This window comes from Hyla sarda, chromosome 13 (genome assembly GCF_029499605.1).
Source record: "Hyla sarda isolate aHylSar1 chromosome 13, aHylSar1.hap1, whole genome shotgun sequence".
Lineage (NCBI taxonomy): Eukaryota > Metazoa > Chordata > Amphibia > Anura > Hylidae > Hyla > Hyla sarda.
In genome coordinates, this window is record NC_079201.1 from 9249852 (window position 1) to 9268390 (window position 18539).

At 45.6% G+C, this 18539-nt stretch overlaps 1 protein-coding gene across 4 annotated transcripts in view; it reads left to right on the top strand.

Annotated features, from left to right (window-relative positions):
- Positions 1-7399: 7399 nt before the first annotated feature.
- Positions 7400-18539, top strand: part of MCRIP1 (MAPK regulated corepressor interacting protein 1) — a 58404-nt gene continuing 47264 nt past the window's right edge. Inside the window, exons 1-5 of one of the 4 annotated variants that reach the window (XM_056549876.1) lie at positions 7400-7545; positions 9479-9552; positions 10807-10925; positions 13426-13527; positions 16279-16693. In XM_056549876.1, the coding sequence (XP_056405851.1) occupies positions 9545-9552; positions 10807-10925; positions 13426-13527; positions 16279-16343 (294 nt within the window). In that variant the 5' untranslated portion in view covers positions 7400-7545; positions 9479-9544 and the 3' untranslated portion in view covers positions 16344-16693. The other 3 variants (XM_056549877.1, XM_056549878.1, XM_056549875.1) reach the window with 3 other exon arrangements.

The window sequence follows — 18539 nt, forward strand, 5'->3', positions numbered from 1 at the left end:
GATTAAGATTTTTTAATAGAAGTAATTTACAAATCTGTATAACTTTCTGGCACCAGTTAATTTAAAATAAATTGTTTTCCACCGGAGTACCCCTTTTAACCAAAACAAAGTCACTGTTCCTGCTCTTGTCCTGTTCGTTCTGTAAGGATATAGGAGAAGTTATATCTTATACACTTTGCCGGCTGATGGGAACTCCCGGCAAGTACAGGGCTGTGAAATGTTACTCTGGCCAAGCTTCTCTTGTCTTCCCAGAAGCATCTGAGCTCAGAAACACATGTGTCTCGGGTAATTGCCTGGTTTCAACTGGTTCTAACAAATTGGGTCCTCCCTTCTTCTGGGATAGACACTTTCTCCTGCAATGACTGGCTAGGAGTAGCAATGTGACCAAAGCACCGTTCAACTATGTACAGTATATACAGTGATCCCTCAACTTACAATGGCCTCAACATACAATAGTTTCAACATACAATGGTCTTTTCTGGACCATTGTAACTTGAAACCAGACTCAACATAAAATGTACAGACAGTCCAGATCTGTGAAATGTGTCAATGTCTGGAAGAACATTCACTGGTAAAACCCCTGTATTACTGGTGTATGCACTGACTGGTGTCTGGTAGCGCCCCCTACAGTACAGGGAGGTATTACATGTTCTGTACTCTTTACCTGTATTACTGAAGCGTATGCATTGACTGGTGTCTGGTAGCGCCCCCTACAGTACAGGGAGGTATTACATGTTCTGTACTCTTTACCTGTATTACTGAAGTGCATGCACTGACTGGTGTCTGGTAGCGCCCCCTACAGTACAGGGAGGTATTACATGTTCTGTACTCTTTACCTGTATTACTGAAGTGCATGCACTGACTGGTGTCTGGTAGCGCCCCCTACAGTACAGGGGGTATTACATGTTCTGTACTATTCTTTACCTGTATTACTGAAGTGTATGTACTGACTGGTGTCTGGTAGCGCCCCCTACAGTACAGGGAGGTATTACATGTTCTGTACTACTCTTTACCTGTATTACTGAAGTGTATGCACTGACTGGTGTCTGGTAGCGCCCCCTACAGTACAGGGAGGTATTACATGTTCTGTACTCTTTACCTGTATTACTGAAGGGCATGCACTGACTGGTGTCTGGTAGCGCCCCCTACAGTACAGGGAGGTATTACATGTTCTGTACTCTTTACCTGTATTACTGAAGTGTATGCACTGACTGGTGTCTGGTAGCGCCCCCTACAGTACAGGGAGGTATTACATGTTCTGTACTCTTTACCTGTATTACTGAAGTGTATGCACTGACTGATGTCTGGTAGCGCCCCCTACAGTACAGGGAAGTATTACATGTTCTGTACTCTTTACCTGTATTACTGAAGTGCATGTACTGACTGGTCTCTGGTAGCGCCCCCTACAGTACAGGGAGGTATTACATGTTCTGTACTATTCTTTACCTGTATTACTGAAGTGTATGCACTGACTGATGTCTGGTAGCGCCCCCTACAGTACAGGGAGGTATTACATGTTCTGTACTCTTTACCTGTATTACTGAAGTGCATGTACTGACTGGTGTCTGGTAGCACCCCCTACAGTACAGGGAGGTATTACATGTTCTGTACTACTCTTTACCTGTATTACTGAAGTGTATGCACTGACTGGTGTCTGGTAGCGCCCCCTACAGTACAGGGAGGTATTACATGTTCTGTACTCTTTACCTGTATTACTGAAGGGCATGCACTGACTGGTGTCTGGTAGCGCCCCCTACAGTACAGGGAGGTATTACACATTCTGTACTCTTTACCTGTATTACTGAAGTGTATGCCCTGACTGGTGTCTGGTAGCGCCCCCTACAGTACAGGGAGGTATTACATTTTCTGTACTCTTTACCTGTATTACTGAAGTGTATGCACTGACTGGTGTCTGGTAGCGCCCCCTACAGTACAGGGAGGTATTACATGTTATTACTGAAGTGCATGCACTGACTGGTGTCTGGTAGCGCCCCCTACAGTACAGGGAGGTATTACATGTTCTGTACTCTTTACCTGTATTACTGAAGTGCATGTACTGACTGGTGTCTGGTAGCGCCCCCTACAGTACAGGGAGGTATTACATGTTCTGTACTACTCTTTACCTGTATTACTGAAGTGTATGCACTGACTGGTGTCTGGTAGCGCCCCCTACAGTACAGGGAGGTATTACATGTTCTGTACTCTTTACCTGTATTACTGAAGGGCATGCACTGACTGGTGTCTGGTAGCGCCCCCTACAGTACAGGGAGGTATTACACATTCTGTACTCTTTACCTGTATTACTGAAGTGTATGCACTAACTGGTGTCTGGTAGCGCCCCCTACAGTACAGGGAGGTATTACATGTTCTGTACTACTCTTTACCTGTATTACTGATGTGCATGCACTGACTGGTGTCTGGTAGCACCCCCTACAGTACAGGGAGGTATTACATGTTCTGTACTCTTTACCTGTATTACTGAAGTGTATGCCCTGACTGGTGTCTGGTAGCGCCCCCCTACAGTACAGGGAGGTATTACATTTTCTGTACTCTTTACCTGTATTACTGAAGTGTATGCACTGACTGGTGTCTGGTAGCGCCCCCTACAGTACAGGGAGGTATTACATGTTATTACTGAAGTGCATGCACTGACTGGTGTCTGGTAGCGCCCTCTACAGTACAGGGAGGTATTACATGTTCTGTACTCTTTACCTGTATTACAGAAGTGTCTGTACTGACTGGTGTCTGGTAGCGCCCCCTACAGTACAGGGAGGTATTACATGTTCTGTACTACTCTTTACCTGTATTACTGAAGTGTATGCACTGACTGGTGTCTGGTAGCGCCCCCTACAGTACAGGGAGGTATTACATGTTCTGTACTCTTTACCTGTATTACAGAAGTGTATGTACTAACTGGTGTCTGGTAGCGCCCCCTACAGTACAGGGAGGTATTACATGTTCTGTACTCTTTACCTGTACCAGGGTTAGCTGCTCCTTTGGACACCAAGTAAGGGAGACTCCATTACTTTTTTAGGACACTGTGTACTGTACAGGACCCTGAAGAAGCTCCTGTCCTCTACATAGACCAGTGTTTCCCAAGCAGGATGCCCCCAGCTGTTGCAAAACTACAACTCCCAGCATGCCCGGACAGCCTTTGGCTGTCCGGGCATGCTGGGAGTTGTAGTTTTGCGCCAGCTAGAGGCTCCCTGCTTGAGAAGCACTGACATAGACAGTGATTTACAGCTCCCAGCAGATCTTTCTTACTTTTATATGTAAGGATTTGCTTTATCTATATTAGTTATCTACTTATTTTTCTATAATCCTCACTTTTTCCTATTTTCGGATGACATTTTGGTGGCTTCAGAACCAATTACCAGGTTTCCATAGAGTTCTGGTCTCAACATACAATGGTTTCAACATACAATGGTCGTCCCGGAACCAATTAATATTGTAACTTGAGGGACCACTGTACAAGAAATGTTAACCCTTTACATTTTACAAGATCTCAGTGTATGTTTTAAATTTTAAGAAAGTCCAGTAGGAGACAGCTACCTGGCTGTCAATCACTTGCAGGCGTATGGTGAGATTCATCTGTACATAAGACAACGTGGTGCATGAAACCGTAAACACAGGAAAAAAGGAGATCTGGAGCACTTGCCCGATTCTTGATTGTTGGTACATAAGAATACGATCTTTAAAAGTACATGCAGGGGAGCGGAGGCATATTCATCTTCACACTACAGTATTGCAACAGCTGGAGGCACTCAGGTTGGGAAACACTGCTGTTATAGGTCATGGTGTCAATGTGAAGCCAGAGAAAGTCATGATACTTGACCACATGTTACTTATATGTCACCAACAAACATAGGATAGGTGATTTAACCCTTACTCACCCCCATTTGCCAGGGGCGGGGTTTATGTTTAAAGTCCTATACAAGTCTATGGGAAATATATGTTACTGCATAACTTCCAAACGGCTGGAGATATTTCCATAATACTTGGTCACATGTTACTTATATGTCCACTTAAAATATAGGATAGTTCATTTAACCCTTAACTACCCCCATTTGTGAGGGTCGGGGTTTTTGTTTAAAGTCCCATGCAAATCAATGGGAAATGTATGTTCCCACATAACTTCTGTATGGCTGGAGATATTTCAATACCTGGTACACATATTACAGGTCGGGATAGGAGGATGAGATGGTCGGGATAGGAGGTCGGGATAGGAGGTCGGGATAGGAGGACGGGATAGGAGGACGGGATAGGAGGTCGGGATAGGAGGACGGGATAGGAGGTCAAGATAGGAGGTCGGGATAGGAGGACGGGATAGGAGGTCGGGATAGGAGGTCGAGATAGGAGGTCGGGATAGGAGGTCGGGATAGGAGGACGGGATAGGAGGTCAAGATAGGAGGTTGGGATAGGAGGACCGGGATAGGAGGACGGGATAGGAGGTCGGGATAGGAGGTCCGGGATAGGAGGTCCGGGATAGGAGGACGGGATATGAGGACGGGAAAGGAGGTCGGGATAGGAGGTCGGGATAGGAGGACGGTATAGGAGGACAAGATAGGAGGTCAAGATAGGAGGACGGGATAGGAGGACGGGATAGGAGGTCGGGACAGGATAGGAGGACGGGATAGGAGGACGGGATAGGAGGTCGAGATATGAGGACGGGATAGGAGGTCGAGATATGAGGACGGGATAGGAGGTCGAGAGACGGGAAAGGAGGTCGAGAGACGGGATAGGAGGACGGGATATGATGACGGGATAGGAGGACAGGATATGGGGTTGGGATATGACAACAATATATGAGGACGGGATATGAAGTCAAAAGCTTCCTCCTTTGTTTATTTTCCTCCCCTACAAGGATTAGGAAGGAAAAACTGGGCAACGCCAGGTATTTAGCTAGTATATATATATATATCCCATGTAAGTAATGCTTTTTATGTCTTCATTGACTGATTGTGTAGGCTAAATTGGGACTCTGCCGAAAGAATGAGGGCGTGTTCACACTACAGAATGCAAAGCACATTCGGATATGTTGCACCACCACTAAAGGGGTACTCCGGTGGAAAACACTTTTTTTAAAATCTACTGGTGCCAGAAAGTTATACAGATTTGTAAATTACTTCTATATAAAAATCTAATCCTTCCAGTACTTAGCAGCTGCTAGATGCTCCACCACAGTGCTCTCTGACACCTCTGTCCATGTCAGTAACTTTGTAGAGCAGGATAGGTTTGCTATGGGGATTTGCTCCTACTCTGGACAGTTCCTGACACGACAGCTCTGCTTGGATACGCGTTGCCATCAATGGTGACGGCGCGTAACCGAGAGGTGTTAGTGCCGACAGCGCCAATGGCCGTCCGGGCATGCTGGGAGTTATAGTTTTGCAACACAAGCCTGTAGCTTGACCTGTTTCAGCAATAGCCTTACTCATAGATGTGTAACATGTATATAAATAACGCGTTTTGGCTATAGCCCTACTTATAGATATGCAACATGTATACAGTCTGACGGGTTTCGGCAATAGCCTCACACATAGACGTGCATCATGTATATAGTCTTGACCTGTTTCGGCAATAGCCTTACTTATAGACGTGTAACATGTATATAGTCAGCGCGTTTTGGCAATAGCTTTACTCAGACATACAACGCGTATATAGGCTGACGCGTTTTGGCAATAGTCTCACTCATACACGTGCAACATGTATACAGCCTGGCGTGTTTTGGCAATAACCTCACACATAGACGTGCATCATGTAAATAGTCTTGACCTTTTTCGGCAACAGCCTTACTCATAGACGTGTAACATGTATATAGACAACGCGTTTTGGCAATAACTTTACTCATAGACGTACAACATGTATATAGCCTGACGTATTTCGCCAATAGCCAGACACATAGACATTCCACATGTATATAGTCTTGACCTGTTTTGGCAAGAGCCCCACCCCCCATAGACGTGGAAGACCTAGCCTTACTCATAGACGTGAAAGCTGACGCGTTTCGGCTGGGATTTGTAGTTTTGCAACAGCTGTAGGTCCATAGTTTGGAGACCACTGATATATCATGTGGACTTGGTATTAAAATAAAAACAAAAAGAGAGAGGTGATGCGCCCCCTAGGGCAGTTTCACCAGACAATTACCCTCCGCCAATCGCAATGCTGATGTGAACTTCGAATATTTGGAACACAAGATACAAATGAGGGTTTGGAACCGCAGAATGGCTGCCCAACCCGAAAAATAACTCACTGACTGTAGAGATTTCTCCATAGGGGTCTCTATCTTTCAGTGATAAGAATACAGTAGGACAACGCGTTTTGGGGCTAAAGCGCACAGTGGAAATCACCCATGGTCCTGCTTCCCTCTACAAGAAAGGACCAGGTCTTCTGTCACGGATGGAAAGAAGAATTAGTCGTCCTCGTATGGGTCTGTGGATGGAATTATATGGCAAGGAGAAAAAAATGAAGACGCAAAAATGAAAATTCCCTGCGCCCTCAAGGCCAAAATGGGCCTAAAGCAGTGGTCTCAAACTGTGGCCCTCCAGATGTTGTGAAACTTCAACTCCCAGCATACAACCCCAGCGCTAAGCTGTTTGTCAGAAGTACACACACCAATAATTCCTCCCTTACTTCTCTGGCCAATCACAGCACAACACATACAGGGTTGAGTTGTTGCATCAGTGTTTCATAAACAGTGTGCCTCCAGCTGTTGCCAAACTACAACTCCCAGCATGCCTGGACAGCCATTGGCTGTCCGGCATGCTGGGAGTTGAAGTTTTGCAACATCTGGAGGGCCAGAGTTTGAGACCACTGCCTTAAAGGGGTACTCCGCCCCTAAACATCCTATCCCTCATCCAAAGGATAGGGGATAAGACGTCTAGGAGCGAAGTACCCCTTTAAGGCGTTAAAGGAAAGCTGACACCCTGATCACCCAAAGAGGGCTCGCTGACTAAATTCGGTCCAGTCGCTCCTGTAGTATCGCCTGGCGAAATTCCGTTGCTGTGTTCAGTTAATTGCGCGCTGGAGGTGGGGCCCTGCCTGTCACCTTCTAGTGTCTGCGCCCCCCATCATTTATCAAAACCCGTGTAAAAGAACATTGGCGCAGTTGCCCATAGCAACCAATCTGATTGCTTCTTTCATTTTTAACAAGGCCTTTGAAAAAATGAAAAAAGCCATTTGATTGGTTGCACCACTCTTGTTCTATACAGATTTTAAGAATGGGATTTTATCTTTTTTTTGAGTAACCGACCACTAGGGGGCAACATTATCCCTCCCATTGATGCTTCAAGTTTTTTTTTTTTACACAGGAAGTGGAGGTCACATGTTTCCTGCGTAAAGACTGGCGCTCCAGTCTGCAGCTAAATCGCCGTGGCCCGATGGCTGGCGCATGCGCCCACCGGCCTTCTTCCCTATTGTCTACCCCGCGCGCTCGCGCCACCTCTGAGCACTTCCGCTCGTGGGCGCGCCTGCCGTGACGTCACTTCCGCTCCGGGCCTGCCAGCTGGGGAACCGGAGAAACGTCAACAAAAACAACAGTGGTAGTTGGTAAGGCGCCGGAAGTGGCTGTTGCTTAACCGGAAGGCGGCGGTTATACCGTATTACCGCTTTTTTTTCGCTCCTCTGCTGGTCCGTAGTATGTGAGGGTGGGGGGTTAGCGGATGTAGCCCCGGTGTATGTGTGACTACAAGTCTCAGCAATCCTCATACAGTGCTTGAGCGTGTTCTAATGATTGTAGAGAGCAGTTATCAGTGGTCTCCAAACTGTGGACCTCCAGCTGCTGCAAAACTGCAACTCCCAGCATGCCCGGACAGCCGTTGGCTGTCCGGGCATGCTGGGAGTTGCAGTTTTGCAGCAGCTGGAGGTCCACAGTTTGGAGACCACTACCTGTTCTTACCCTAAGTGTTGTTGCTAAGCAACAGGGGTCCTTGTGGGTCAGGTTGCCATCTTCCCCGCCGGACGACCATAGCATTCCAGTTGGGAACCAAGAAATACATGCAGGCTATATACATGTACACAATCGTCCTATCCTGGCAGACAGCGCCCCCAGTGTTCACAGGCAGTGTTTGTTTCATAGTCGCGGATGTACGGCGATGGGCGCGAAGTTACTCTCTGCAGTGCCGTACAATTACTGAGTGTGTCCTTAAAGGGTTAATCTTAAGCGTACCTCCGATGGCCAAACAGCCCCTTTACCTCCTTTCCTGTGAGGCACAGTAATCTAAGTGACTGCAGCCTCTGTTGCAAAACTACAACTCGCAGTATGCTGGGAGTTGTAGTTTTGCAACAGCTGGAGGGTCACAATTTAAAGTCCTAGTGCCCGGGCTTTCCAAATTAGGAGCAGCGACACATTAGTGGGTTGGCGGCAGCACCCTGGTGTGTGTACGGACCCGCATCGGCAGCCCCCGCTGGTCAGTGTTCTAAAGTGGCTGCAGCCCGAGCTGCTGATCTTGAACAGTGACCTGTGATGGCGGCCGGGACTGACAAGTGACGCCCCTGACGTTACGACGTGTTGCGCTGCGCAGAAGGACGTCGCTCGGACCCCCCGAGATGCCGCCTGCCGGAGTTTTCCTAGAGACACGGGTCAGGTGTTAATACAAAGGCACAGCGCGGGATCAGAGGGAGGGGGGTAATGTCACGGGGAGGGGGAATGATGTAGTAGCTCAGAGGGTGATAAAGGGGGATTGAAATGGTACAAGAGGATGATAAAGCAGGGGGGTTTTAAAGGAGTACTCCGGGATAAAAAAAAAACTTATCCCCTATCCTAATGATAGGGGATAAGTTTCAGATCACGGGAGGTCCGACCACTGGGGCCCCCCACGATCTCCCGTACGGGGACCCCGACATTCAGCGGCCAGGGGGCGTGTCCAACCACTGCATGGCGAGGCAGCCGACACGCCCCCTCAATTCATCTCTATGGGAGAGCCAGAGCGCTGCATTCAGCAGTCTCCGCCTCTGCCATAGATATGGATTTAGGGGGCGTGTCGGCTGCCCCGCCATGCAGTGGTCGAAACGCGCTATTTTGGCAAAAAGATGATATCCCTGAACAATGGCACAGGGGGTGATGAAGGGGGGGATAAATGGCACTGGGGGTGATAAAGGGAAATTTACAATTGGTGGTACGGCGAGGATTGTGTTACCAATATGAAGAATTTGGAAAGCTCTGACCGAGGGTGTAGAGCAGTGTTTCTCAAGTCCCCCCAACAGGTCATGTTTTCTGGATTTCCTTAGTCATTTACAGGTGATATAATTATGGTCAGTGAATCCGGCATCACCACAATTATCACCTGTAAAAGACCTGAAAACATGGCCTGTTGGGGGGACTTGAGGACCACACTTGGGAAACACTGGTGTAGACTTTTATCTGCTTGTGAAGGGTCTGTCAGTCCTGTGCAGGACATGTATAGTGGGTCATGTGATAGGCCCTTCCATGATCTCTGTGTGTTCTGTATATACCTGAATCTGACTTCTCTCTTCTTCTCAGATTTCCAAGCCTTCTGACCAGAAAGTGCACATCGCTTTCCAGACAAAACCCCCCGACTGCTCAGCAATGACCAGGTGAGTGTCCGATCAGGATAAAACATTGAGACATGGGGGTGTTTTTATACCACAGCCCTATTTTCATTATTTTTCCTCCTCACCTTTTAAGAGACATAAAAGGAATAGCATTGTACAGGGAAATTGGCCAAGCTAAATCATTGGAGCCATGATCCGGTCAGCAGCAGGAGAGAAAGTGACCTCCTCCACCATTTTAGCTCATCGGACCCCTGCAATCACATTGCGGGGGTTTGATGTGCATACCCATTCCACCGGCAACCTTCCTTAAAGGGGTACTCCGCCCCTTGCACCTTATCCCCTATCCAAAGGATAGGGGATAAGATGTTAGATTGCCGCGGTCCCGCTGCTGAGGACCCCCGGGGATCGACGCTGCGGCACCCCTGCCATCATTACTGCGCAGAGCGAGTTCACTCTGTGCGTAATGACGGGCAATACAGGGGCCGGAGCAGCGTGACGTCATGGCTCCGCCCCTCATGACATCACGGCCCGTCCCTTTAATGCAAGTCTATGGCAGGGGGCGTGACGACCGCCACGCCCCCTTCCCATAGACTTGTATTGACGGGGGTGGGCCGTGACGTAATGATGCTCCGGCCCCTGTATTGCCCGTCATTACGTGCAGAGCGATCTCGCTCTGCGCAGTAATGATAGCGGGCTGCTGCAGCGGCGATCCCCGGGGTCCCCAGCAGTGGGACCGCAGCGATCTGACACCTTATCCCCTATCCTTTGGATAGGGGATAAGATGTCTAGGGGCGGAGTACCCCTTTTAAGACTTTAGATCAGTGGTCTCAAAATGTAGCCCTCCAGATGTTGCAAAACTTTAACTCCCAGCATGCCCGGACAGCCAACGGCTGTCCGGGCATGCTGGGAGTTGAAGTTTTGCAACATCTGGAGGGCCACAGTTTGAGACCACTGCTTTTAGATGCAGTGATGACTGTAGCAAAGGGGTAAACGGAATGATCGCTGCTGTCCACCCATTAGTGGCGTGAACCACAGTCTATGAAGCGAGCGTAGCTCCAGCGCTCGCTTCATAGTCGGTGAACACGCCGCAATTTATGTTGTGTGTCCTCAAGGGGTTAAAGGGCAAAAACATTCTGTTTAAAATCTGGTCTGTGCAGAGTGAGCAGGAAAATAAATAAACCAACAACTCCTTTAAACAAGCAGCTTTGCCGTGTCCTGTTATGAAAGAGGATTTATAGCAATTTAATTGGTTTTTAACAAATGCTTCTTAATTTTTTTGTATTTTATTTTTCTAAGCTCCCCGGTGTCTCGCGTAGTGTATAACGGAAAGCGGCCAACGAGCAGCACGCGCTCTCCCAGCAGCAGCGACATATTCACCCCAGCTCATGAGGAGAACGTGCGTTTTATCTACGAAGGTAGGAAACGGCAGCAGATGCTGTCAAGTGTCTTATAAGGACCGACCCGCCATGTCTGAGTCAGGGGAGACCAGGATCGAGTGGGTTAGAGTTCAGCGCAGTCTATCCATAGCATTAAAGGGGTACTCCGGTGGAAAACCTTTATTTTTTTTTAAATCAACTGATGCCAGAAAGTTAAACAGATTTGTAAATTGCATTAAAGGGGTTATCCAGGAAAAAAACTATTTTTTTTATATATCAACTGGCTCCAGAAAGTTAAACAGATTTGTAAATTACTTCTATTAAAAAATCTTAATCCTTTCAGTACTTATGAGCTTCTGAAGTTAAGGTTGTTCTTTTCTGTCTAAGTGCTCTCTGATGACACGTGTCTGGGGAAACGCCCAGTTTAGAAGCAAATCCCCATAGCAAACCTCTTCTACTCTGTGCAGTTCCCGAGACACGTGTCATCAGAGAGCACTTAGACAGAAAAGAACAACCTTAACTTCAGAAGCTCATAAGTACTGAAAGGATTAAGATTTTTTAATAGAAGTAATTTATAAATCTGTTTAACTTTCTGGAACCAGTTGATATCTAAAAAAAAATTTTTTTCCTGGATAACCCCTTTAAGCAGAAACAGAGTCCGTTCGGCACAGCCGCAGGATACTCCGGGCTCACCAATAATACCCTCTTCTAGACAACCGCAGTGTGAATGGTGACCAAGAATGGACGTTTAATGTGGTGGTGCTACCCAGGTTAAAGCACAAGGCGCATTGCAATATCCAAGAACAAAGGAAGATGGATGCACTCACCACTCCAAAGACGTAACAAAAGGACTTTATTCGGACATCAGTTGTAGAGACGCTACAAGAAGCGTATAGGACAGGGGGTGCAGGACGCCGCCAGCATTCATGTTACAGCCGTTTCACCCACGCATGCGGGCTTCTTCAGACCACACCAAGAAGCCCGCATGCGCGGGTGAAACGGCTGTAACCTGAATGCTGGCGGCATCCTGCACCCCCTGTCCTTTATTCGGACGCATGTCCGAATAAAGTCCTTTTGTTACGTCTTTGGAGTGGTGAGTGCATCCATCTTCCTTTGTTCTTAGATTTGTAAATTGCTTCTATTAAAAACAATCTTAATCCTTCCAGTACTTATTAGCGGCTGTATACTACAGAGGAAATTCTTTTCTTATGGGATTTCTTTTCTGTCTGACCACAGTCCTCCCTGCTGACACCTCTGTACATGTCAGGAACTGTCCAGAGCAGGAGAAAATCCCCATAACAAACATTTGCTGCTCTGGACAGTTCCTGACATGGACAGAGGTGTCAACAGAGAGCACTGTGGTCAGACAGAAAAGAAACCTAAACAGAAATACATTTCCACTGTAGTATACAGCTGCTAATAAGTACTGTTGACAGAGGTGTCAGCAGAGAGCACTGTGTTCCAAAAAGAAAAGAATTTTCTCTGTAGTACACAGCCACTAATACGTACTAGAAGGATTAAGATTTTTATATAGAAGCAATTTACAAATCTGTTTAACTTTCTGGCACCAGTTGATTTAAAAAAAAAGTTTTCTACCGGAGAACCCCTTTAACTGGATCATATCCCTGAAGTAAACATATACACTGAGTCAGTTTGATGCATCCGACTCCCCCAATGACACCAAGATGTAATAGTCATCATAGAGCAATAAGGTATGATATGTGATAGTGACATATGAGAAGTTTTGTTCAATGGGGATAAAGATGCTTACACCCCCCCCCCGTAATGATGTGTCAAAAAAAGATTAAAAATAATAGGTGCCCTTTATTCTTACTAGAAAGGAGCCAACTGGGTGCAGGTGTTAGGACAGAGGGCGTGCGTAGAGACAGATAACAGAGGAAAAGTGCACAAATGTTCACCAAAATTGTTTTTATGATGTATTAAAGGGGTATTTTGATATAAAATGTATGTGTATATATATATATATATATATATATATATATATATATATATATATATATATATATATATATATATATATATATATATATTAATTAACTAATAAAAAAAAAAAATATATATATATATATATATATATATAAAATATCCCCAACAGATCCAGTGTATTTATTTTATTTTTAATAGAATAAATAGTATAAATATAAAAATGTATTTTGTACATATAAAAAAAATTATGAAATATATAAAATAAAAAATAAATAAATAAATATATATTCTTTTAACACTGGCCCCAGCAAAAGAATAAATAAATATATAATTTTGCTGGGGCTAGTATTTAAAAAAATAAATAGAACATGAAATATATATATATATATAATATAGAATAATTTTTTTCATTTTATATATATGTAATATATTTTCCTCAGGAATTCTCCATTGTACCTCCAGCTGTTGGCTGTCCAGACATGTTGGGAGTTGTGGTTTTGCAACAGCTGGAGGTCTGCTGGTTGGGAAACTCTGATATAAGGGCTGATAATTCTATGGTAACAGCCTCCTCTTTCTGTTTTTGTCTTTCCAGCGTGGCAGTGTGTGGAGCGGGACCTGAGAAACCAAGTATCTGGTGTAGACCGTGGACTTGTGGAAGAATATGTGGAGAAACAGCCAAGCAACAACCTGAAATGTTAGTGTTAATGCCGGTATAAAATGAAGAAAGAAAAATTGTGAGAGTCACCTAATTCAGTGTCAGATAAACCAAGGAAGGTTAAAGGGGTACTCAGATAGGAAACAAATGGTTTCAAATGAACTGGTGCCAGAAAGTTATTCAGATTTGTAAATTGCTTCTATATAAAAAATATTAATCCTTCTAGTAATTATTAGCTGCTGTATGCTCCAGAGGAAGTTGTGTAGTTCTTTCCAGTCTGACCACAGTGCTCTCTGCTGACACCTCTGTCCTTGTCAGGAACTGTCCAGAATTGGAGAGGATTGGTGTGCGGATTTGGATAGTTCCTGACATGGACATAGGTGTCCGCAGAGATCACTGTGGTCAGACTGGAAAGAACTACATAACTTCCTCGGGAGCATACAGCAGCTGGAAGGGTTAAGATTTTTTTGGAAGTAATTTACAAAACTGTATAACTTTCTGCCACAAGTTGATTTAGAGACATATGTTTTCCACCGGAGTACCCCTTTAAAGAGTATCTGTCACCAAATAAACTTTTCTAAACTACATCAGGCTCTGTTCCCTAACTTCTCCTAACACTCCTCCCACTCCCAAAAAATTCAGAGCTTTAAAAAGCTGTGTATCATACCATTCTTCTTTCTCACATAGTTCAATCTCCCAGCAGGAGAAAGTGGGCGTTTCCCAGCAGGCATGGCGTCACTGAAGCCTGCTGGGGGGCAACTTTCGCCCTCAAATGGTTGCAGTGCTGTGATGAATAGAAGACCTCAAGCTCTGTGCAGCTTTCAGTGAGGCTCTGTGCAGCTTTCAGTGAGGCTCTGTGCAGCTTTCAGTGAGGCTCTGTGCAGCTTTCAGTGAGGCTCTGTGCAGCTTTCAGTGAGGCTCTGTGCAGCTTTCAGTGAGGCTCTGTGCAGCTTTCAGTGAGGCTCTGTGCAGTTTTCAGTGAGGCTCTGTGCAGCTTTCAGTGAGGCTCTGTGCAGCTTTCAGTGAGGCTCTGTGCAGTTTTCAGTGAGGCTCTGTGCAGCTTTCAGTGAGGCTCTGTGCAGCTTTCAGTGAGGCTTAGTGCAGAGAAACACTTCCTAAGTTTGGACTCCTGCAAGGCCGGGAGGAGACCAAACTCACTGTATTAATTGTGGCATGGAACAGAACCGAGCCACCTATTGGCCATTTTTTCTATTACATTTTAAACATATTTATGTTGATAATTTTAAAAGCAAGTTAATGGGAAAGTGTCTGCTAATTATACACTATAGTAAAAGTTTTATTTGGGACAGGTGCTCTTTAAGCCTAAAATAGCTTAGAGCCAGAAGTTCACACTAGATGCAACATCTCTGCTTTTTATTTTGGCCAATTGGTTAGAATCCCAATAAGAAGACATTTTAGGGGTTCTGGCTGATTATTTAAAGGGGTTGTCTTCTATTTGGACTATATTGAGCCCACCTGAGGGCCCACCCTGCAGCCTTTCTCCAGTAGTTGCCTTGTAAACTTTGCTGTGCTGTAATAATGTACAAAACAATGAAATGGGAAAAAAAAGACAGAAAATAGAAACAGATTTAAAAAACACGTTTCAGTATCATTTGTAAAAATGTTTTATATCATCTAGATAACATTATTTGTATATTTGTAATATAAATTGGTTAAAAATGCTGTCCCTGCAGCTATTCCCTGTGCAGAGACACAATATAGGAACAAAATGGGTGGGACAAGCGGGGCTCTGTACACTAAGGACAAGCGGGGCTCTGTACACTGAGGACAAGCGGGGATCTGTACACTGAGGACGAGCGGGGATCTGTACACTGAGGACGAGCGGGGCTCTGTACACTGAGGACAAACGGGGCTCTGTACACTGAGGACAAGCGGGGCTCTGTACACTGAGGACAAGCGGGGCTCTGTACACTGAGGACAAGCGGGGCTCTGTACACTGAGGACAAGCGGGGCTCTGTACACTGAGGACAAGCGGGGCTCTGTACACTGAGGACAAGCGGGGTTCAGTACACTGAGGATGAGTGGGGCTCTGTACACTGAGGACAAGCGGGGTTCAGTACACTGAGGACGAGCGGGGATCTGTACACCGAGGACGAGCGGGGCTCTGTTCACCGAGGACGAGCGGGGATCTGTACACTGAGGACGAGCGGGGATCTGTACACTGAGGACGAGCGGGGATCTGTACACTGAGGACGAGCGGGGCTCTGTACACTGAGGACGAGCGGGGCTCTGTACACTGAGGACGAGCGGGGCTCTGTACACTGAGGACGAGCGGGGCTCTGTACACTGAGGACGAGCGGGGCTCTGTACACTGAGGACAAGCGGGGCTCTGTACACTGAGGACAAGCGGGGCTCTGTACACTGAGGACAAGCGGGGTTCAGTACACTGAGGATGAGTGGGGCTCTGTACACTGAGGACAGACGGGGCTCTGTACACTGAGGATGAGTGGGGCTCTGTACACTGAGGACAGACGGGGCTCTGTACACTGAGGACAAGCGGGGTTCAGTACACTGAGGATGAGTGGGGCTCTGTACACTGAGGACAGGCGGGGCTCTGTACACTGAGGCTCTGTTACTCACTCCCATCTCACTCCCATGATGACTGACAAGCCAGGAGTGTGCACAGAGTCCTTCTTATCCTGCCCTCACTCCCTGTATTTTGTCTTCCCACAGACCCACGGGCAGTAGCTGCAGGGACAGTGCCCATTTCAGATAAAGGTTCTTCTCATTATTTTACATGTTAATCATTTTTACCTTCTGTCTTCCCAGCTTTTAAGCCCGTTGATCTCAATGACCTGAAGAGGAGAAGCGCACAAGACCCCAAAAAATCCTAATTTTCTCCCCTGCGGCTGATTCTTCCCTCCACTGACACATACTTTGGACTTTCATTCTCTTTCATTGTTCATTGATGACATAAAAGGACAACTTTGGGACTGTACCGTGTGGACTTGGCAGAGTTGTTCTCCGTTTGATCCCCCTTAAGCCCCTTAGACCTTTCCTATCCCCACATGTGTTCGCCCCTTTACCCCAGTGCATCTGATGCCCACATTCTAGGGGATCATTGCAATCCGTATTGATTGAGGACCTGGTTTAGTGGTATGTATCAATGCTGTTGTGCATTGTGCTATACCTGGGTTACCAAACTCCGCAAGATTGTCCGGATATTAAATGGCTTATAACCTGGTGTCTGGCTTCTGTCTGCACTTAATGAAAGGCAGGGCATGCTGGCAGTTGTAGTTTTGCAACAGCTGGAGAGATGGGAGATCACTATATTAAAGGGGTATCCTGTCTTTTATTTTTTACATTTATTTATTATTTTTTTAAATTAGACTCCGGCTGCTGTGAAATAGAAAAAAAAACCTATACTCATCTTTCCTGCTCTTCCCACAGCCATTGTGACCGAGCCAGGTCCTGCTGCGCAGCACTTTGTGGTGTCAGTACTGGGAATCTCCTGCCGAGGCGGGACACCACTGCGGCCAATGATAGGCTGGGCAGACAGTTTGCTGTGCTGACACTGACACCAGGAAGTTCTGCACAATTGGACCTGGCTGGGTCAGAATGCTGGGGGAAGGTGAGTATAGTTTTTTTTTTTTTTTTATTATTAAAATTTTATTCTTATAATTTTTTTTTTTTATTTTACAGCATTCTGAGGCTAATTATTAAAAAATAAATAAAAAATAAATACTCAATGGAATATTCCCTTAAGGTAGAATCACAAGTGCCATATTTTGCTGCGTATTTGCAGCTGCGTATTTTCCTCCCCATTGTAGTCAATTGATAGCAAAATCAGCTGCAGAAAATATGCAGAAAAAAAAATACTGCACGCGTGACTCTATCCTTAGGGTACGTTTATAGTACAGTATCTGCTGCATATTTTCCGCTGCGGATTTTGCTACTCATTGACTTCAATGGGAAGCAAAATATGCAACAGATCCTGTACATGTGAACGTACCCTTAAAGGGGTACTCCGGTACTCAACTGATGCCAGAAAGTTAAACAGATTTGTAAATTACTTCTATTAAAAAAAATCTTAATCCTTCCAGTACTTATTAGCGCCTGTATACTACAGAGGAAATTCTTTTCTTTTTGGATTTCTTTTCTGTCGTGACCACAGTGCTCTCTGCTGACACCTCTGTCCGTGTCAGGAACTGTTTAGAGCAGGAGAAAATCCTATGTTGCTCTGGACAGTTCCTGACACGGACAGAGGTGTCAGCAGAGAGCACTGTGGACAAGACAAAAGAGGAAAGAGGAAAAGGTGTCAGCAGAGAGCCCATGGTCATGGCAGAAAAGAAATCCAAAAAGAAAAGAATTTCCTCTATAGCATACAGCTGCTAATAAATACTGGAAGGATTAAGATTTTTTTTTTTTTAATAGAAGTAATATTCAAATCTGTTTAACTTTTTGGCACTAGTTGATTTTCCTCTAGAGTACCCCTTTTTAAGGGTCACTTCACACATGCATATTTTCTGCTGCAGATTTTCTGCAGCAGATTTTGCTTCCCATTGAGTTCAACTGGCAGACAAATCCGCAGCAGAAAATATGCATGTGTGAACTGACCATTAGGGACTGTTCACATGTACACTATCCTGCGCATGTTTGAAACTGTGATCAGTCATTTATTTTACACTGAACTCTGTAGCTTCAAATCCTGTACAGCAGAAATGCACAAGATACCGTAGGTGTGAATAGATCAGCATTTCCCAACCAGGGCGCCTCCAGCTGTTGCAAAACTACAACTCCCAGCATGCCCGGACAGCCAACGGCTGTCCGGGCATGCTGGGAGTTGTAGTTTTGCAACAGCTGGAGGCACCCTGGTTGGGAAACGCTGTAATAGACCCTTAAAGGGGTATTCCAGGAAAAAACTTTTTTATGTATATTAACTGGCTCCAGAAAGTTAAACAGATTTGTAAATTACTTCTATTAAAAAATCTTAATCCTTTCAGTACTTATGAGCTTCTGAAGTTGAGTTGTTCTATTCTGTCTAAGTGGTCTCTGATGATACCTGTCTCGGGAAACGCCCAGTTTAGAAG